The sequence below is a fragment of the Cydia strobilella genome, chromosome 11 (assembly GCF_947568885.1).
Source record: "Cydia strobilella chromosome 11, ilCydStro3.1, whole genome shotgun sequence".
In the NCBI taxonomy this organism is placed as follows: domain Eukaryota; kingdom Metazoa; phylum Arthropoda; class Insecta; order Lepidoptera; family Tortricidae; genus Cydia; species Cydia strobilella.
Window position 1 is genome coordinate 17,950,166 of NC_086051.1, and position 23,101 is coordinate 17,973,266.

Genomic DNA, 23,101 nt, shown 5'->3' on the forward strand with positions numbered 1-23,101 from the left:
TAAGCCAAAACAACGGTTAAACCCACGTTAACCGTCACGTTGTTTTGGCTGAAGTTAGTATGACTCACGCACGACAGTTTAAATTCGATAAATTGTTGTGTTACATTAACCGGTTCCGTACCGGTATTACAGTAAATACTTAAGTATTATTATTCAATTGCACCAGCAAGAGTGTTCAATTTAATTAAGGATAGGCTAGTAATAGGAACACTTAGAAATCGATAAATAATGCATTTATTAAAAAATAATATAAGTAACAAGCGATGTGCAATAATGTACTTTATTAATCTTATTATGATGACCTACATAACGTATTTCGAACAATAAATTTTAACATCGTTATAATATTTAGGCCATTTTGCGCTCTTTTTGACTGACATACATACTACAGGAGAACTTTTAAAATAGTTTTTTTATAAATTACTAAATCTTATATATTTTGGAACAATGAAATCGCGTCAATTTGTATAGAAATATGCATAGAAACTTACGTGTACGTTAGAATATTTTAGTATATCTCTTTTATGATATAATTTTTTTTTTTTTATACCATGTCGGTGGCAATCAAGCATACGGCCCGCCTGATGGTAAGCAGTTACCGTAGCCTATAATGTCACAAATACGCTGTCATTGCCTTTAAAGTGAATAAGTAATTATTTATGAGCTTGTTTTTTTAAAGCAAAATAACAACTAGTTCGTTTTTAATTCTGAGTGAAAAACTCGGCGACTATTATATGTAGATGTCCTTGGCGTTTGATCTTGTATTCTAGTTCTACAAGTAATATGTATGTCAGTTCTTAAATAGTGATTTTATAATACTGAGCACCTTAACATAATTATTGTTAACATTCTTCATTGTGACAAGGTCTATATCTAAATATATTTCGATTGAGACAAATGGTACTTACACGTAAAAAAACATTATTCCAAAAAAATTCAGTATTTTAATACATTATTTAGGAGGTTAAAACTAGGAATGAGAGCAGTAAATAAATTACCACAAATGCGGTAAAAAAGCATGCGGCTACAATTACTCAAATTAGCAAATGCAACCTTTAAAAACTTAGCATGAGAAACGGCGACAATTTACCAGTTTACCGGTAATTTCCATACATTTTTGCCGGTTTGCATTCCCTAGCTACAATTTTCAGTGTAGGCTGTTTAAAAAAAAAGATACTTGTAAGAAATACCGGTAATTTACCGGTTTACCGGTAATTTCCACATTTTTACCGGTTTTCATTCCGTAGCTACAATGTTTACCGTGCGTAGCTTATAATGCACAAATTATACTTATGCACTCAACATAGGCGTTGGCAGTTTTGAGAACTTTGGTTTTTGAATATTGCTTTGGTATTCGCTGAATATATTGTAAAGGCACATAATCTATGTACTTTGTGTATATTACGGATGTAACTTAGTTAAGTAAGTGATTAATACTTGAGGGATATCTGCATAATATTGTTGTGAGAAATACTTGAACTTATTGTTCTTTAAACCAAATGTAGGTAATAGTATTATGAAGTAATGTGTATTGTGTATAATATATTAGTGAAAAACGAATGCCGGTATACCGGTAATTGTGACCATGTTGCCTATTTCGAATTAAATACCGGTATTTTTGTATTTGTAAAACTATTAAATGTCATAATAGTGCAAGTAAATAACGTAGTGCTTAAAAATGAGGGCTAACGCGTATGAATTCGCCGCTAGGGGCGCTAGTGTAGATGGTGGTCTTTTCCATAGTTCGAAATGTCAAATGTCACTTGTCACTTCAATAATTAACAAATAAACACTTTATCCTAGTTTTAAGTAATATCTTTAACCATTATGGAACATGTGTTATTCGTGTAAACATTATAACATATATTATAATATAATTCTGATATGTTAAACTATTTTATGTTAAATTATTATTTAAGTTGCGACGTCATATAAATGCATTGTATACTGTGCTTAGTAAAATAAAATACCTCATGATATTTTAAATGTTATTAATAAAATCATTGCAATAGTCGATGATTTAACTCGGTAGAGTCATTAAATAATAGTGTTGATTCAAACAAATAAATAGTCAAGGCAGTGGTTTACTCCGCATTTTAGTTAGGTCTAAGGCGAGTGAACCTTCTGTACTTTAGTATTTTTACTTATTCTGTAGTCCAGGGGTGAAATTATTACAAGTCACTTTTTACCCTTTTTACCGACTTATAAGGAGGTTATTGTTACTGTTGTCAGTTCGTTCGGATCTTGATTTAATTTTTAAATGTATGTATTTGATTTCTCAATTACGGCTGGGCCAATTTGGAAAATTAAATTTTTTATTTACACTTTACAGGTGGTTCAGATGATGGGATCTTGGAGAAAGTTCTGTGACTAATTCAAATATTATTTGGGCGTTATACTGTAATAATGAATTCATGCATTTCCCCACAGAAGGAGGAAAATTTCCGAAATGGCATGACATTTTTAATGTGCGTTCTTTTTTGTTAAAGTTTATGTCAATTTCTTACACCAGCGGTGGCAGCATGGTTCCATTTTTATCGCCTGTCACTTTCGCACTAACATACTTGTTAGAACGTGACACGTATGGTGACAGGTGATAAAAATGCGACCGTGCTACGGCCTACGATATTGTGCTATGGCAAACCATAATCTCGCAAATGGACTTATATTCCCCTTCCTCAAATATGCTCACCTCTAAAGCCTGACCAGGAATATATGATCATTGGGGATTGGGGGTCCCTTTGTTTGACATAATTATTGAAAGTCATAACGTAATGATTGTCATATTATCAGTAGTCATAATTCTGAAACGGCTAACTTTTCAGGAATTTCCTCAGGTTATCCTATAAATAGGTTACGTTAGGTTTGTTTTATGGCAATCGTGTAAAGTTACGCGTTTCTGAGAAAAACCAAATTATGACTAACGAAAATGTGGACAAACGATACATTATGACTTAAAACTATATGGGAAACAATAGACACATGATCATTGTCAAGAGGGCGCTGTTATTTTCATGTACCTATATAGGGTGACAGTTCAGTATAGTATGAAAATATTAGTTCCAGTGAAATTCCGCAACATGGCGCGTGATCATATATTCCTTACAACGCCATCAGCTCCGGCTGCGGACCAACCTTCTCATACGCCTCGTCCAGCATCCCGCACACCAAACTGATATTCCCATCATTCAACTTCCTACTCGAAGCCAACCGTATCGAAGGTTCCGGACAACTGTGCTCCACGTCCCTTAGATATGCCGCTACGGAGAGAGCTACGCCTCTTTCGAGGCAGTAGTTCGCGATGTTCTTGAGGTAGCTGTGTTTGAGGCGGTCCGTGAGATCCTTTTTGAGGTACACGTGCTTGATTGGAGAGAGGGCGTGGCCGCGGAATGTGAAGTGTTTGAGTTTTGAGAGCGCCCTGGAATGAAAAGAAAGTTGTTTTTATACTAAAACTAGCTTTTGCCCGCGACTTCGTCTGCGTGGAATCAGTGCAGCTAGAGTAAGTTTAGCGCCTGAATGAAGTGTAATAGCAATCATTCAATTTGAGCATAAGCTATGCTTGACATCAATTATCAGGCAATTCATTAAATCTCTCAATTTTAACCCACCTTTTCACTCTCTTTAGGGATGATTTCCGACACAAAAACTATCCTATGTCCTGCCCCGGGACTCAAACTATATGCCAAATTTCAACTAAATCGGCTCAGCGGTTTAAGCGTCAAGAGGTAACACACAGACAGACTGACAGACTTTCGCATTTATAATATTAGTATGGATAGTAGGGATTTCAGATCGATAGGCTACACCTTATAAGACAAAGTCCCCCGCAGCGCCTGTATGTTCGCGATAAACTCAAAAACTACTGAACGGATCTTCATGCGGTTTTCACCGATCTATTGAGTGATTCTTGAGGAAGGTTTAGGCGTATAAAAGGTTTCAGAATAAGACTCGGGCAGAATCTATCATATATTTCTCAAATTGCCTTTTCACTAGCTTTCACTTGATACCCATATAGCAAAAGAAAAAGAAACAAAGTTAATGAAATAAAACTATGAAAACGGATTATATCGCGTATATTGAATTTATAATACATCCCGACGTTTCGAACCCTTTACAGCGTTCGTGTATAACTAGCCTTATGAACCGATTTTGCATGTACAACCAGCCTTAAAGTTTGTAGTCTATGATTGTTCATTATTTTAGTATGTGGGTATTTTTTGCACTTTGTAATTTTTCCTCAGTCACCCGTTGACCACGAACGCTGTAAAGGGTTCGAAACGTCAGGATGTATTATAAATTCAATATACGCGATATAATCCGTTTTCATAGTTTTATTTCATGAGTAACTATCGCGGTAACCGAAGACAATATTAAGCAAAGTTAATCTTTTTTTAAAGTTACATTACGTAGATATTATAATCTTTTTTTAAAGTTACATTACGTAGATATTATGTCCAGTAGACTACATGGTTAAGGTAGCGCTCGATATTCCAACGACGAAGCGAGGAAGTGGAAGACCACCTACCACCTGGCTGACGACGGTTCAGCGAGACCTGAAAGAGCTTAATATAGACGCCGACATTGCACTCAATCGTGCAGAATGGAGGAAAAGAACAGGGAAGGCCGACCCCAAGTAAATGGGAACAAGGCCTAGCAGGATGATGATTGTGGTGTTCATAAATAAATAAATCAATCAGATGCGTTGGCAACACTAGTCAGACTGTCGTGGCGGAGCGGTGTTTCGAGCGCACTGTGTGGAACAATAATAAATTGTTTTATTTATAATATAATTAATCCAAGAGTGGTTAGATTAACGGATGTAAATCTAAACACCACAAGTGGCGACGAGGTAAATAGGAAAACTGTAAGTAAACACGAAATGTGACAAATAAGCGTGCAGAAATAAATAAGGCGCCATGTTTACCAACAATTGCAGCGGCAATAAATGGTATCGAAATTCTAACTAAATAAGTACAATTCAATTCAATCTTGTCTTGTGATAGACAAACGATTGCAGTAAATGAATGTATATTCATGTCGTAAATAACGAAAATACCAACAAGTTGGTTTAGGCTGATGCCGTATGTATGGTGTAGGTTACTCGTACGGCCGAGTTGTAAAGTCCTAGTAAAGCCATAAACCCAAATAACGAAAATACCAACAAGTTGGTGTAGGCTGATGCCGGATGTATGGTGTAGGTTACTCGTACGGCCGAGTTGTAAAGTCCTAGTAAAGCCATAAACCCCATAAAATGATGGGAAGAAATCGCTAAAATGTCAAATGACTACTGGCTGCGGCCGAAAATGATGTAAACTCGTACGTCCGAGTTGTCAAATAATACATCATACACCCCACAAAATGGATGGGAACGAATAAAGCGATAAATTGATGAAAATGAATTTTATTGTACTTGTTAGTTATTCATAAAATCTATGTACCATGAGTACTTATCTAATAAAAAATTATGAAAACTGGAATATGACCTGCATGTACAGGGTAATCTAAAGGAAAAGTAAATGCTTGGTGGTATTTCCACATATAAAGACATAATAAACAAATAAATTATCCCCTAGTTGCTCAGAATTACAAAAGGACTAGTATTTTGTATCTTCATTTTGACAGATCAAAATTACTACTGTGCTTTTTCTAATGCCTTAATGGGTGTAACCCGGAGGCGTCTGTGGATTGCAAATGGAGTCTAATCTAAATGTTTTATTACAAGGTAAATTGGCAAGATGACTTTATGTTGAATCAATAATACACTGTCTAGTGAAGTAGATAAATGAGCAATTTATCACAATGATTTGGATTATCTAATAATGTATGGAAATACAAGAACTCCAAAGTATTACACTTACACAAGGTTATTTTGTTTTCAAATTTCAAAATGAAAAGAAGAGATTGTGTGTTCGATTCCTTATTGTATGCTGCATAATAATAAAATAAAAATAGCCTTTGTTTCAGACAATTACATAGTTTCACTTGTTATCTTTGTATATTACATCTTAATTATTTATTATAATAGGGTTGTCTGTATGCCTTTTGTTGGCAAAGGCCTCCCCCAACTCTTTCCATTTCTCTCTTTCTAGTGCATAATAGTACATTGCATTTTAAATTTTAAAATGAGATTTATAAGAATTAATATTGTAATCAGTAATATACATACAAGACATCTGAAACAAAATAAGCTCTCAAAAGTTCATGACTTGTCCATTCAATAAACCCAAATTTTAGCAGTATCTGTTCAAATGATTCCCTGCATTTTATTGAAAAGTAGATGTATATAGTTATTTGTTATACAAACTGTAAATATTTAAATAGCAATTTTCTTGTTTCCTGTACATCAAGATGGCTTTTACTGGAATTGGATCTCGCATATAAGTAGTTCCTGTATTGAGAAATTTTGTCAGACCGTGACCAACATTTCTGACTTGTGGATTGTTTTAAGTTTTAACAGGATGAGTCTCATACAAACATTTGATTCTCAAGATATACCGGAACAAGTGATATCATTGAAATCAACATTTGTCATCTAGCCTATTCAATTAAATTTTGTCTTATGGTAGACAAGTTATGAGCAACAACAAATGTCAACAAGTTGACTTAGATTATATATCTTATATTAACTTTATTAGTTCTTATCAAATTTTACAATGGAGGCACTAAAGAAGTTGTTTAAGACACCTGTTATAAAATGATTCACATTGCAGGAGCTTATCCCTGGAAGGGGAAGCCGTTTTAGTGTTAACAATGTTAACATATAAATGTTAGAAAAAATAAAAAATAAAATAAAAGAAAAACTGAAAGAGAGGTCTGACAGACAAGGCCTTAGTAGAGAATACAACAATGTCCCGGAGTAGATTTACTCTAGGAATGTGTACTAACAATTAATATGAGTTTTCAGGTTTCTTGGGCATCACCAGATTTTACAAAACTACAGAGCAAAATAATTATACTGGGTGTTAATGCAAATGTTAAGTTATATTGATATGTCACAATATGTCCTAATTAACACATTGAGAACAGCAACTTCAGTAAAATTGTTGTTTGCAACGTCTGTGGGTGTTGTTCAACATTTTCAGAGAAAATATCAGTGACCAGGAATGGAGACTGACTTAGCTGCGTGAGGTATAATGATGTCAGCACCTGTGGTATGTTACGAGCCATATATATTTCTAAATGTCAGTGGAATAGGGTAAGTGCAAGTAAAAAGAAAATCTTAATGGAGTTTTGATTTAACCTTACTAGTGATCATGTCGAAATTGTCAACTCTTGAGTGGCAGTGATTTAGACCACCTCATCGAAATTGAAATTAAATTCGACGGGCACATATTGGTATCCATATCTTAAAACCTTCCAGTCTTAAATCATATCTTAATCTTGTGCATTGTGCGGCCTGCATTTGTTAGGCAAGCTGGCAATGTCTCTTACTGTGTATTAACCTTTTGGACGCCAATGACCGATATATCGGCACCGCAGGTACAATGCGCAAAGACGGATTCATCCACCACAGACCACAGCGCAACAGAGAGCTACGTGCATGTGCATCAAGTTCAATTTCAGTTTTGACACTTCGGTGACGTAACGTCCGAGTGACAGCTTTTGTGTTTGACATGGCGTCAAAAAGGTTAAATAATAAATACATTAGGTCCAAGGATATACAATCACCTTATAGGAGGGATTAGAATAATGTACTTATTAGTGGCAATGTTACCTATGATGTTTTTAAACAAATTTATGGTAGATTGATTCCTTGAAATTTTCAGCAAGAATTTTCAGGAACAAGGTATCCTATGACATTAAAACTCAATATTTCATGAAATGTGTACATTATAAATAGCAATGGAGTATTACGTTTTTAAGGCAGAGGGTATATATTTTCCACCTGATTTTGAACTTTATTTCAAGTTATAGGGTTCATTTTTGCGTTAAATTGTTGACGCTTATGCCTTATTAATGGCCTGAAATGTATACCTGTAACAGAACAAATAAATACCTAAATACTACTGTATACTGCTTATTCTAGTCCATACCACAAGTCCATTATGTATTTACGCAAGAAAGACAACATCAAATTATTACATGTCAATCAATTTGATTAACGGCTCACAACACAGACAACTGCTTGAATTGTTTATATATCACTTATGTACCTTCCCAAATGGGTATAAAACACACCCATAGCGTGGTGACAGATGAATCGTCTGGATTTCTCTTACAGGAAGTTCACAACCAACCAATGCAGCTGAAAACTGACTACGTGCTAAACAGTCCATTTGGGGTGCAAATTCCTGGCGAAGGTCAGTGGAGTTTATCTGGTGGTTACAAATATTGCACTGAATCCTCCATCAAGCAAATAACGCAAGTTAGCACGACGTTTTGTCGCCATAATTTGGTTTCTGTTGTTTTAAAATACATATGTATTATGTATTTTATGTAAGTATTTAGATACCAACAGTACCAACACAGAATAAAAATAGTAAAATGTGAAGCGATTTCAAATATCTTGATTGTTTATGACAATTAAGTGCATTGTAACGATTACAGCGCCACCTGCGTGGCGTATGTATCCTTATATTTACTTACTTGTAGACAAAATGTGCGTGATATGGGGATTCAAATCTATGTGAAACATGTTTAGATGTTTGTCACTAATTATTGTAATTAATTGATACTGACATGTTATAAATAAAGATAATCTGTCTTAATACTTAATAGCGGTAGCAAAAGGGTAACTATACTAATATATATAGCATAAACTAAAACTTTTAGATACCAAGGATTTTAATTTTCAGTGCCCTTACAGGGTCATAACTATTATTTATTATGTACCATCATATGTACCAATGAAAGAAATTAATGACTGATTACTGATTAAAATTATGGTGTAGAATGTTGAAAATGTGCACATTGGCTCATATAGGTAGTTTCAACTACAAAAAATATTGTAAGTATGAAAGGTTATTAAACATATATATGCTTCATGTATTTATCTATAGAGGGTCAATAGATTTATCTATAGTTGGTCAAACCAAATTGGCAATAATTCTTTTGTGTGCTGGTGCTAGTGTAAGACAAGGATAGTATGATTCTCTGTCTATGTTTGAAATGTGACAGTCCTTGACAAACTTTAACAGATTTTATTATGTATGATATAATTGCAAGTATACACTGAAATGAATAGATGCAGATTGTAACAAAAGTACTTACAATTTCATTTAAAAGAAAGGAGAGGTAATAGATTATAAATGTCATAGGTATCTCTACAAAAGAGGATACACTGCGAACAAGATATTTATGGAACAATCATTGTTATACTAGATGTACAGGTCATAGATGTATCAGTATTGCTACAGTGAATGTTACATGTCATTGATGTATCAGTATATGGTCTACTTTAGACTTAGGTATGTATGTAGGTAGTACATTAAGGACTAATCTAGACTCAAGTAAGAATATATATATGTTGTGCTACTAACCAGTGGTACATATTTCTAGTCTAACATCACTCATTGTTGTTAACATATTAAGCATCCAAAGCTGGCTAGGTAATATATAGTCGTGATCATATTGTAAACATAATGATTGTACACTAAAGGGTATTTACAAGAAATAAGGTTTCTAAGACTATGTGGAAAGCTGTAATATTATTGGTAACTGGAGTTCGACTTCTTGATATTATCATTAGGTGTTGTCATTCATAGGTGAACACCGAGTTAATAAAAAGTGTGTGGTGATTTATTAGTTTTGTCATTGTTTCTAAATGCATAATTTTAATTGTTACCACTCATTTGGTTAAAGCTAAGATGCTGATTAGAAATGTGTGTAGTGCGAGTTTACTTTTTGTTATTTAGTAAATGGTTCATTTTATGAATTGTTCTACAATTTCAAATTTGTTAAAAGGGAAGAGATGTGGTGTTCATAAATAAATAAATCAATCAGATGCGTTGGCAACACTAGTCAGACTGTCGTGGCGGAGCGGTGTTTCGAGCGCACTGTGTGGAACAATAATAAATTGTTTTATTTATAATATAATTAATCCAAGAGTGGTTAGATTAACGGATGTAAATCTAAACACCACAATGATGATTACGTAGATATTATCGTAGGCTGTCTGTAAATAGAATGTACTATGTATTGTCAAGAGCATGAATCATCTAAACAAATCTCTATCGCTTCAATCGTTATCAAAATGACTCATATGATTCATGATGGATACCTACTTTCATTCTGATAGTGATTACGTTTTTAGGGTTCCGTACCCAAAGGGTAAAAACGGGACCCTATTACTAAGACTCCGCTGTCTGTCTGTCTGTCATCAGGCTATATCATGAACCGAGATAGCTAGACAGTTTAAGTACAGACAGACAGTAGTCTACAGTTGCGGTTTCAGTTTTTTAAGTGCGTGCGCTTATAAAGCATGCCGTATACGTTACATTTTTTTGCGGTTGCGGAACCGCTTTTGAAAAAACCGCAGTGCGTTCTTTTTTTTTTCTTTTTTTTTATTACAAAAAGGCAAGCATTTAACCGCAATCTCACCTGATGGTAAGTGCCGATGCAGTCTAGGATGGATCATGCTTACCTAAAAGATGTCTATTCACTCTCGATTTAAAAAGATCCAAGTTATAGTGGACTGGGAATATATGGAAGTTCTAAGCCTTATGCGTGCAATGGCCCTAAGAAGATTCTGAAGGGACGACGTCAAAAACGCGTCTCAAACGGAAAAGCGTATTTATTTTAATTTTATATTTAACCATGAAAAAATTTATGAAAAGGTGCACGGACCAATAAAATGGTGTACCTATTACGTGGAATTTAATTTTTATTCATAGACCAACTGAGATCATTGTTGTTAGTACACATAAAACTTAAATATATGGTTAGTATATAGAATATCGTCTTAAATGTGATCGTCTCAAGGGAGATTAAGTGTAATTGTTATGTACTTGTCTAGTTTTTGTGAGCTTTCCTCGAGTTCTGTGAGGATCTCGGGCCTGGATTCCAAAATGTCGAGGCCGGAGATGGCGGCCTGCGTTAACATCGGCGGCAGAGACGCGCTGAAGCAGTAACCTGGAAATATATTATGAAATTATAAAAAAAAAGTTAACTTCGGCCACAGAATAAGTAATAGTATTATCATACAGAACGGTCACGCACCGCCCCGCCCCGACTCGAGTGCCCTCGCCCCGCGACAGTAGATTGACGGCCGTTTGCCGGCCGCTCAGTACTGTTTTTAAGCAACTTACTCAGACTATGACGCACGACGCGTGTACAGACGTGCCGATCACACATAGAAACGCAAGTGATTTTTGATGTATAGCGTGTCCGCCCTGTGCCACAGGTTCATATTTTGGCCAAAATATATTATGAATCTGAAAACTTTGGCTTTACCTACAGTTTACACACCTAATAATCGGAATAGATAGATATCTGAATTTCAAATTTCAAAAGTATATTCAAAAAGGTTCGATACAATACGCTAGCAAAGTAAAAATGTAGGCGACAATTTAATAGTGTTCACCCAGGGTTTTTCGTCTAGTGCCTTTTGACACTTTCCTCCTGTTGGTTCGCGACTTACCTAGCCCAGAGAAGCCCTGGTGTTCCACGATGTAGTGCGAGCCGGCACAGAAGCCCCCGAAGCTGAACGAGTGTTCTAAAGACCCTACCATGAGGTCCACCTCATTAAGGTGTACGTACCTCACTGAGGTCCATCACACTACAAACACTCATCTCGATGAAACTTGGCTTCTCTTATACTTGGTCTGATATCATATTTACATGATCTCCAGTAAAGGAATACAATGAGGACTGAGAAGACACAAAATAGCTAAAAAGAATCGCCGATTGGACCAATCTTCTACACAATGTCTGGTTTTTTACTAAACTGGTCAAACAAACTGTCATTATAGTATCTAGTACCTAACAGACCCTAGGAAATAGTTTCTAATCTCACCTAAGCCGGATAGGCGCTGGTGCTCCACGATGAAGTGCGAGCCGGCACAGAAGCCCCCGACGCTGGCGAACGAGTGCTCTAAGGACCCCACGATGAGGTCCACCTCGTCGCGAGGCACGTTGAGGTGCTCGGTCAGACCGCGGCCGTTTTTGCCTAATACCTGAGTATAATTAAGAAAATTAAAACTTTAATGTAAGTGAAACTTTAGTGTAAGTGAAACTTTAATGTGAGTGTAACTTTAGTGTAAGTGAAAGTGGAGCAAAGAAATTACGAACTGGTACCCCAGAGGATATAGTAGAATGAAAGGCAGTTTTGCAAGCGGGAAGACGAGATAAAGAAAACAGCCGCTTTCTGGAAAAGAGCTACGATGTATAGGACTCGTTGCAGATTTAGAGGAGGAATTTGCCAAGAGACAAAGTGACACTATGTCACTTTAAAAAAAAACCGGCCAAGTACGAGTCGTACTCGCATTCCAAGGGTTCCGTACATTACACAATTTTTAACAATGTATTTTTTTTAATGTGAAACTTGAGTGAAATGTCTAAAAAACCCGTAGGGGTCAGATCAAAAACTAAGTAATTAAGTCCGGCTCACTATTGACTGCACATTTCTAATAGGTTTTCCTGTCATCTATAGGTAAAGAACTATTTTGTGTATTTTTTTTCAAAACTTTAGACACAGTAGTTTCGGATATAAATTATCATTTTTCTTTAATAACTTCTAAACTATTTACATATTTTAAAATTACAAAAAAAATATATTTGAGATTCTTAATAAGGTCTTTCATTTGATATGAAACAAATAAATAAACAAAAAAAAAGCTTTTCAAACTATATCGAGCTTGAAAAACTTTTATTTTTAATTTTCTCATTTACCCCCCCGCTAGTGGCCCCCATGTTTAAAATTAATTTGTTTACGTTACATGTCCGTCTTTGGGTCACAAATGGGCTGTGACAGACGGTTCCGTTTTTTCCCTATTGAGGTACGGAACCCTAAAAATAGTGTTATTTTGTAGTTAGGGATTAGGTAGTTGAAGAATTTTTAGTCACTTGACAGTTATCATCAATCATCATCATTCCTTGGGTTCCTCGAGGGCACCTTGTATGGTAGAAAATATTTATATTATTAAAACCATGATTAAATCAAAAGTTATTTACAAATTTCTACATTATACTGATTTAAACTAACACGATTTTCACTCATAATTTTAAAACTAACACGGGACTTAATCGCGTACAAACTTGCGTTTATTTATGGACTGACGTTTCGAACGCGACGTTACGTTCGTGGTCACAGGCAGACTGGCGAGGAATTGTATCAACATCTTCTTGCCGCGCGGGTTTTGGCGGGTTTGCCGTGTTAGTTTTAAAATTTCTACATTGTTCTGATCATTTATGCCAAATTTTTGAACTTTCTTGCAACAGACATGACAATAAAAAGCTACAAAATTAAGACAATAATAACATACCCCAATACTCAAACTCTCATCCAAAATAATCCTCAATTTGAACTTCCGTGCCAAAGCGACCACTTCCTGAAGCGGACACATTTCTCCGGTATTGAAGAACACAGCCTCCGTCACAAGGAATGCTCGTCTCCGGGCACTCAACTGCTTCTTCTCTTTGGCTTCGGTGAGCAGCGCTTCTAAATGTTGCATGTCATTGTGTTTGTAGTAGCGAATTGTGCTACGGGCTGCGTCAAAACCTTTTTGGATTGCGAACCAGACTTTTTCATCGCTGAAAAATGTAAACAGGAAAACACTTATAAATAAATATAATTTTGCAAAACTTTTAAGATATTTTCTAGGTCAGTGGTTAATTGTAATATACATATATATGTTTTAGAATTGAAATAAAACTCAACCTAACAGGAACAAGAAACTAAAATGCACCATTATAGTCTAAATTTTCCCAAGAATAATATGAATTATACTCTTCTTGTCTCATTTTCTTCTTGTTTGTGTTTTTGTGTGTGGGGTCTTTAAGTCTATAAATACCCTTAAGTTTAACCCTTATCCAGACTTGCCGGTCAGAAATGACAATGTAACTTCTATCGAGCATTGAACACATAAATCACATTTACAATCGGGTCTATCGCGAATTTATTTTGTTACCTTTATTTACCGTGTGACATTTTCCTGGGACGTCAGTTAGCCGCAACCACGACCAGTGAAACCTGTGTCGAAATGTCGGTAAATAAAGGTAACAAAGTAAATTTGCGATAGACCCGATTGTAAATGTGATTTAATATGTGTTCAAAACGCGAAAGTTTTAAATGTTACATTGAACACATGTTTGAATTACTATTAATATGTGGTAACTAAAATCACATCTGCCTTGACAAGGGTTTACGTGAACCACAAATGGCTAATAAAGAAAAAAACTTACGCAAAAATGATATCCTGTTTTTTAGCATAAGCTGGTATAGCACTGGCGATTGTGGAGAACCCATATGAATACACACATGTCTCTTCCACTTCCAGAAACTTGGCTAGTCTCTCCTCAAGTTCTAAATGCACGTCAATCGTACCATAGAAGCCTCTGGGACCGCAGGATCCAACACCGTACTTGTGCAAGCACTTTATTGCACTTTCCATTATTGATTCCTCCTTATCCAAGCATAAAAAACTAGTCGCACCAACATTTAAACAATTATCATCAATTTTGCCCATAATCGGAGACTCTTCGACCGTCACGTCATGTTCTACCAACGGTAAAGTCTTCCATGGAGTATAGTTGCCAGTTGCTAAAGCATCAGTGTGCGGAGAGTACTTTTTTGGTTTTTTAGCAAAGAAGAAGTAGGTGGAGGCAAGGAGTATTTTGAAGGCGATCAGGACCGTCCACCAACCGGCCTGCAAACAAAAATAATATTATGCTTAATGTAAAAGTTGTCATCATTTATTTTTATTAATTAAGCGAAAATAGATAAAAAAGGAAGGATTAAAGTAAAGTTCTCAAGTCTAGCCTAAAGGATATGAATACGTTATTACATATAAGGATTCGATAAGTTAGCCTTGAGGATGTTGTAAACCATAAAAACACGATAAACAAGCATCTTTTAATTTAGAATTATAGATCGCTTACCATGTTAGATATATCATTGAGGATCATATTGTATTTGAAAGAGTAAAGTGCTGGACAACAGAACTTCAATTAATAGGTAAATTTTGAACAAGATATTAATTAATTTAAAGAACAAAAATTAACAGAAGTCGCACGGCTCCGTTCGCCACCGCAAGGTCCGCATTCGCAAGCGATTGAGTTGACAATTGACTGACACTGACCTGACAGTAACACATGACAGTTTGACAGTCAGACAAGACAGTGACGGACAAGACAAATGCAAATCTTTTTTAAGCCGTATTTACCATTACAGATTTTTTTGTCGTACAGTTTCGTATGGCATGAATGCGAGTGAGTGATGAGATGACGGGCGAGAGAGAGGTATGGCAGAAAAAGACATGCTGCGCCGACCCCAAATGAATGGGATAAGGGCAAGCGAATGATGATGATGATGACAGTTTCGTATGGCAGTGTGGGTACAAACTCCGTTGTTCTAGTTTAGTAGAAAAAGGCGCGAAATTCAAATTTTCTATGGGACGATATCCCTCACAGTCTACATTTTTTAAATTTGCCGCCTTTTTCTACTAACAAGATTTGCTTGCACAGCTATAGATTCATGTCACAAGCGCCCTCCACACTCGTGCGCGAAGCCGCGAACGCGAGTGTGGAGTTTAGATCGCTAATCAGCGAAATCGACTATACACTCGCGTTCGCGGCTTCGCGCCGCGTAGTCTGGAGCGGGCTGATTCATGTCACAGACTGAACAGAAAAGAAATTTCAGAAAAAAATGTTTGTAAACGCGAGTACTAGCGTCACAAATTGGCATTTAATAGGTAATATCGGCCAGTAGACCCTATCACATACATCCGCACCGGACCGCGAACTTGGTATCTGTTCTCTCACTTATATCTGCGTTCTTACCAAAAGCCCCCTCCGAGTGTGCGGAGGAGGCTTTACACGTACAGCGGACCACCTTATGATCGAACGTGCGCCAGACCGCACCAAGGTTGCAGTCTGGCAAAAAGAAATTAAAAAGTGGCAACACTGTAGTGTCGTCTCGTTTTTCTTAGATTGTTTCGAAAGGGACGACACTACAGTGTTGCCACTTTTTAATTTCTACTCTTTTTTGCCAGACTGTAAGTTTGAAGGGCGGACCAGCTTTCACACGATCGAATAGGCCTCGGACCGAACCAAGGTCGCGGTCCAGTACGCCCGTCTGTAATCTACGATCAAAGAGGATCTACGATTACCGTATCTCTACTGGAGTGTGTACTCCAAGTGTACTCTCAGCTAGCTACATATTATTAATCTGTGACTCTCTCTTCCGAAAATCTTTTTTTCCAGATCGCAATTTTTGCCATTCGCAATTTTTACCATTTTATTTTTCTCAATAGCTTCGTTTCCCGAAAACATTTCTAACCAATCGCATATTTTCCCAGTAATTTTATTTTTCAGTAGCTTATTTGCCTGCTACGTTTTCTAACCAGTCGCATATTTTCCCAATTTTTTTATTTTCCAGTGGCTTCTTTTGCTGTTACGTTTTCTAACCATTCGCATAATTTAGATATAGTTGTTCAAACCAAATTGTCAGTAAATAAGAACGAAAACAAATAAACTCATCCTTTTCTTTTGGGTGCTATATACGTCAGCGACGTCATTATGACGTAATAATGCCGTCATTATGACGTCGCTGACGTCATTTTGCTACCTGAGGACTAGTGTAAGACAAAGATAGTATGATTCGCTCTGTCTATGTTTGAAATAAGACAGTCCTTTGACAAACTATATTTATTCTTATTATAATATACGATACACTAATAAAAAAATACCTTCTTTTGTACGTCAGTATCGTACAATAAAATAAGTTGGTTCTGGCGCTCGCCGGCCGCTGCCGCGGCACGCTCGCTCGGCTTCGCGCACTGTTTTGCTTGCAGTTCACCTAACACACTCCTCCTCGCTTCGCTCGTCGTCGCGCCTATCTATTTTCTATCTTCCGTGATTGTAAACAAATGAAATATATAGTGGGAAATTATGCGAATGGTTAGAAAACCTTACAGGCAAATAAGGTACTGAATAATAAAAAAATTGGGAAAATATGCGATTGGTTAGAAATGCTTTCGGGAAAGGAAGCTGTTGAGAAAAAATAAAATGGCAAAAATTGCGATTGGCAAAAATTTCGATCTGGAAAAAACGATTTTCGGAGGAGAGAGTACACACTCCAGTGCAGAGCTAGCTTAGCAGAATCAGAACCTATCACACCACACCACTAGCCTGACGACATATATTAAATCTGTGAGCCTGACTATGTTGCTCCTGCAGCGGCATCAGGTGTCGTTGTAAGAAACCTACTGGTTTCCTCAACCTATAGGGCCCCTCCACACTCGTGCGCGAATCGCACCGCGAAGCCGCGAACGCAAATGTGGAGTCTAGTTTTAGCGAAATCGACTGCACACTCGCGTTCGCGGCTTCGCGCCGCGTAGTCTGCAGGCTTATGGTGTGTGTCATAGGAAATACAGGATGAAAAATAAAACAATAAAAATGTACATCACCAACATTTTATTCCATGTTAGTCTAGTGTCATAAATTCGATACTACTAATTGTTCTTTTCGGCCCGTCTAAGCAAAATATTAAACAGAATAACAAAAAGTTCGTATGTATTAATGTTGAAAATTAAAAGTGATGTTCTATTTTCCATATCGATACCCCACTGAGCTGCTTTTTGATAAAGCAGAAGTTTTAAGTGAACGCAAACTTTTTAGTTATCATGGCAACAAACGCATAGCTCAATACCCATGCAGTACCCCGCTGTAATAGTCATGCAGTATTACAGCGGTCTAAAAGGCACTTTTCTTTCTTGGCTCCATTACTTATATAATAAAGCAAACAAAACTCTTAATATAAGCAACATTAGTAAGTATCAATTAAAAAACAAAATTAAGATTTGGTTAACATCATTAAACAATACTGAAGCAGAAGAGTTATTACGAAGCGTGTTCTAGTACAATCCAAAATAACTAGTCACACACGCGTGTAAACAAACACACATATCCCAAAAATCAGACATACATAATACTACTGCACTGGATTTACCATTTCCTGGACTTAAAAAATATGTTAAATCTGGTCTACTGCATAAGGCATACTACACAGTCGAAGAGTATATTAATGATAAAGATGCATGGCCTTCTATAAGTAAATGAATAAATGATGAAATGTATTTGTATTGTATCTGAAATTTTAATTGTTGAATTTTGTATTTTGTAAGCTGTTATTTATTTTTTAATTTAGTTGTAAAGTACTTTTGACGATTCAAAAGAGATTGTAAAATCCTACTTGATTAAATGAAATTCTATTCTATTCTATTCTACTACTATACATAATACACAATACCCTCACGCGCGCGTACATACACATCATAGTTTGTTTATATCTCTAATTTAAGTGATTTAAATATTGTTAAAATTGTATTATATAAAATGTCTAACATTGTAACCATACGCTTGTAATCGGGAAGGCACTGGCTCTTGAGACAGGGAAACCTACTTTGAGAGCCAGGTACCAATGTTATGTAATAACTTAATGTTGCAATAAAGATTATTTTATTTTTATGTTTTATCCGCAAACAGATTGTATCTGTCTATACATATATCTTAAGGAGTTGCGTAAGGCTGTGTTTCCACCAGAGATGTCCGAGGATGCGTAGCGAGGGATGTGTTTCTTAAGAACCAATAGAATCACTACACGCTGAGGGTGGAGAACAATTGACATGATTCTGTTGGTTCTTAAAAACACATTTTATTATATTTTTAATACGAACTGAATAATGATTGACATGTAATATTTAAAATATTATGAATAAATTTCTTTGTCTATGTCACATCCATGCGTAGCGAGACGCATATCTCTGGAGGAAACGCAACCTTAGGTAACCAACATCCGCTCGCCTCGACACACGCCCCTCGCGCGACCTACGCGCGACACACGCCGGCACGACACCGGGAATAGTCTAACCCGTTCGTATAAAAATACCGCAAATCGATGTACAGGTTAGCCGTTTGTCACACACATACTAGAGGTCAAAACAAAATTTTTGACCCGCAGTTCCTAAAAAAATTTTGCTGGGTAAAACATTTTTTTTTATAAAAAAAAATATTCCAAAACCTATCGTGTATGGTATCATACGAAAGGGCTTTTTGAGGCGATTCTAAAAATATATCACATCATTACATTTCGGGCATATTTTTTTAATTAAAACAAAAAGAATTTTCGAAACATACCAAGTTCGGGCTCCTCCAGACACGATATGGCTGATTACAACCTTGAAATAGCAAGGATACAACCTTGATATTTTGTGTCAAAAACTAAACAAACTATACGAACCGATGAAAAGGCGCAGTTAAAGGGTTAAAGAGGTATTTCCCGTTCGATATATGGATATTACGTATCATTTTATGATTAATATGTACCGTATCTGCAGTATAGTTCCATAAGTCTCGTAAAATAGGTATTGAAGTAGAACTGTGTCAGTTTGTAAAATTAAAAAAAAAATTAATGATATTATTTTCAAAATTGCTTTCACGTATCATTTGTGGTATATTGTACAAAAAAAAAATCAGCCATATCGTGTCTGGAGGAGCCCAAACTTGGTATGGTTCGAAAATTCTTTTTGTTTTAATTAGAAAAAAGGCCCGAAATGTAATGATGTGATATATTTTTAGAATCGCCTCAAAAAGCCCTTTCGTATGATACCACACTTGATAGGTTTTGAAAAAAAAATGTTTTTTTTCCCATACAAAAAAAATGTTTTACCACTCCCCCCCCCCAGCGAAATTTTTTTAGGAACTGCGGGTCAAAAATTTTGTATTGACTTCTAGTATGCGTGTGCCAAACGGCTAACCTGTACATCGATTTGCGGTATTCCTTTGAAATTGGGGTCGAGCGGCTTCCGCTAGAACACATCGTGCACGCGGGTGCAAGGGACCCGCGACCCGCGACACATACATCACACAACCCAGACCCACACATGCGCCACCGGTAGCGGTCCCGCGTTGTTGTTATTAGACTATACAGGGCGTCCCAAAACTATGGTCCCAATATTATGATGCCAATCGAAAGAATGGACAAAAATTTTTTTTTTATGATGTATAGGCAGGCGTTTGACCACGATCCCACCTGATGGTAAGTGATGATGCGAATTCTTCTTAAGTGACATAGTATCTTAAAAGAAAGGCATAACGTAATATTTAAGATTCAAACTTCAAGAATAATTATTTACTGCCGACGACGACGTTCGAAAAATAGCAATATTATCATTCCATAGATAGCATTGATTATTCGCAAATAAGTACCCACTTAAACGACTTCTTGGCATAGTTTTCCTTATTATAAGTGCACGTGCAGATAAAATGATAAAACTTAGTATTTGAGCATTTAATTAATTATTTTCAAAAAATACTCAAGTTTACACTGAAATGTAGTATCAGTATTAGTGATGGGTCGTTACCAGTAACTTACTAAAAAGTGGGAATATTCCCGGTAACGCTACCAGTAACATTACCCAGATCGGTAACATTGAGTAACTTTGAAAAAGTTATTAGAATTGTATATGCTTTTTTCGTGTTAAATACCTAAGAAAATAATAATGCTATTATTTACAGTCATAAAACAGTCAAGGAATCTCTGAAAGAGTAAATTCCCAATGTTACCGGTAACATTCCCAATATTACCAGGTATTTTTCCAAAGTTACTGGGAACATTACTATCTGGAAATAATGATTGAAAGTGGACTGGAAATAAAGTAAAAGAAAATATGTGTATAAATCAGTTTAATTATTAGAATAAACCAATCAACATCTAAATATATAAAAGAAGAAACTGACTGACTGACTGCCTGACTGACATATCAACACACAACCCAAACCGCTGGTTCTAGAGATTCCAAATTTGGCACGTAGGTTTCTTATAAGGTCTAGGGGTGCACTAAGAAATGATTTTTTCAAAATTCACCCCCCAAGGGGGTTAAATGGGGGTTCAAAGTTTGTATGGGGAAACAAGATTAGTTAGACTATTATATTCGAAACTTCACAGGAGTATTCCTAACGATAAATGAATAAACACGTGTTACAGGTTTTTTTGCAAATTCCCCCCTAATAGGGGGAAATGTGGTGACAAAGTCTGAAAATCAACATGGGTATTGTTTCTATGGTTTATCGGGTTGCTAATTAGGAAAACAAGAACGATTTTAAAATACAACGTGACGGACGTGAAAAACCATCTCCCCTGTTGGGGTGCAATGGGGTTGAAATGTCTAAATATCAATATGGGTGTCGTTTTTATGGTTTTTTGGGACGTTAATTACGAAAATCGTATCGATTTTGAAATTGAATAATGTGCTCATGAAAATTCTTGAAAGTACTCGTATTTGTGCCAAATTGCAATTCAAACGGTCCAGTAGTTTCGGAGCAAATCGGTTGTAACAGACGGACCGACAGACAGCCACACGTGATCCTATAAGGGTTCTAATTTTGCTTTTGAGGTATGGAGACCCGCGTTATCCTAATAGATTTTTAAATTTGTATTTGGTGCCATCTCGATCGTCGTCAATCGGTACCTAGGCGAGTGCGGGCGGCGCGGCGGGACGGACGGGGCGGAAGGAGTAAGTCATCGGGAAACTTCCTGCATCCGTAATGAGTACATTCAAGGTGCTACAAGAAGGTGGTTGTCTGTTTGCTTCTTATAAGTTTAGGTTTCCATTCTAAGTAAAATGCAAAACATCGTAAGTACATATATATGTATTCTACCTACGAACCATATACCATATAAACCATCTTTTGTAAGTAGTTATAAAACCATATTTTCTTCTCCCCGCACCCTGTACATTAGACAAAAAGCCGCGGGCAAAAGCTAGTTTCGTATAACGTTTCAAGTGACAAACGTCATTTTTGAGTTGTTGGAATTTCGATTTTATATTAATTAATCAAATTTGAAATTAAAGTAGTAGTAGTAGTAGTAAAGGGATAATAAATAATGATCACAGTTTTATACAAAATACTAGCTTTTGCCCGCGACTTCGTCTGCGTGGAATTAGTGATTTGGGTAGCTTATTTTTAAACAATCAGCTAGATTTATTGTTTCCCCATACAAACTTCCACCCCTTTTTACTACCTAAATTTTACCCGCTGAGTAGCTTGTGGTAGCCCCCTGGTGAGACATCAGCAGCGTCTCCAGCAGAAACTTGGTCACCAAAGTCTTGCAGGTGTTCCAGGTCTTGAGCTATCTCCATCATACACTACCAACGACACGTTGAGCGAGTGTTACCCCTGACCTTTTGTACCCAGCAGCACTCCAGGTGTTCCAGACCTTGAGCTTTTCCCATAATACACTACCAGCGGTACGTTAAGCGAGTGTTACCCCTGATCCGTTGCACCCAGCAGCACTCCAGGTGTTCCAGGTCTTGAGCTTTCCTCATCAGATACAACCAGCGTCACGTTGAGCGAGTGTTACCCCTGACCCTTTGCTCCCAGTAGCACTCCACATTGTCTTGAGCTTTATCCATCGTATACTACCAGCAGCACGTTGAGCGATTGTTACCCCTGACCCGTTGCACCCAGGAGCACTCCAGGTGTTCCAGGTCTTGAGCTGCCTCCATCATACATTACCAGCGGCACTTTGAGTGAGTGTTAGAAGAGTGGAGAAGAGAACAGGATGACTTCGGGAATAAAAACTACTCTACACCCTCCCCAACAATTAAGACTATCTCCATATCAAATTTCATCTAAATCGGTTTTATTGGGTTCCATACAAATTTCCACTCCCCTTTTCACCCCCTTTAGGGTTGATTTCTAGGGTAAAACCTATCCTGTGTCCCTCACGCAAAATAGGCGCAATAGTAAGACGTCGAGTTGCGGAAACCAAGCCCGCGAATATCTATCCTATGTCCTTCCCCAGGACCCAAATTATCTCCATACCAAACTTCATCTTAATCGGTTCAGCGGTTATTGATTCCCCATACAAGTGTCAACTCCCCTTTCCATCCCCTTAATGGGTGAGTTCTGGGATAAAAAAGTATCCTATGTCCTTCCCCGG

The 23,101-nt window shown here is 36.7% G+C and overlaps 1 protein-coding gene across 1 annotated transcript; it reads right to left on the reverse strand.

The window, feature by feature from the left end:
- Window positions 1-224: 224 nt before the first annotated feature.
- LOC134745567 (serine palmitoyltransferase 1) lies at window positions 225-15,201 on the reverse strand. The gene is made up of 6 exons (XM_063679642.1): window positions 15,037-15,201; window positions 14,341-14,804; window positions 13,422-13,689; window positions 11,954-12,113; window positions 10,947-11,070; window positions 225-3,418 (listed from the first exon to the last, which is right to left on the reverse strand). The coding sequence occupies exons 1-6, from the start codon at window positions 15,061-15,063 to the stop codon at window positions 3,103-3,105; spliced, it is 1,359 nt and encodes a 452-aa protein (XP_063535712.1). The 5' UTR covers window positions 15,064-15,201; the 3' UTR covers window positions 225-3,102.
- Window positions 15,202-23,101: the final 7,900 nt, after the last annotated feature.

Coding starts and splice junctions, on each gene's coding strand:
- LOC134745567 (XM_063679642.1), bottom strand. CDS start 15,063: ATGATCCTCAATGATATATCTAACATG. Junction 13,690..14,340: donor AAACAGGATATCATTTTTGC/GTAAGTTTTTTT, acceptor TACATTTTTCAG/CGATGAAAAAGTCTGGTTCG. Junction 3,419..10,946: donor AGCTCACAAAAACTAGACAA/GTACATAACAAT, acceptor TTTTCATTCCAG/GGCGCTCTCAAAACTCAAAC.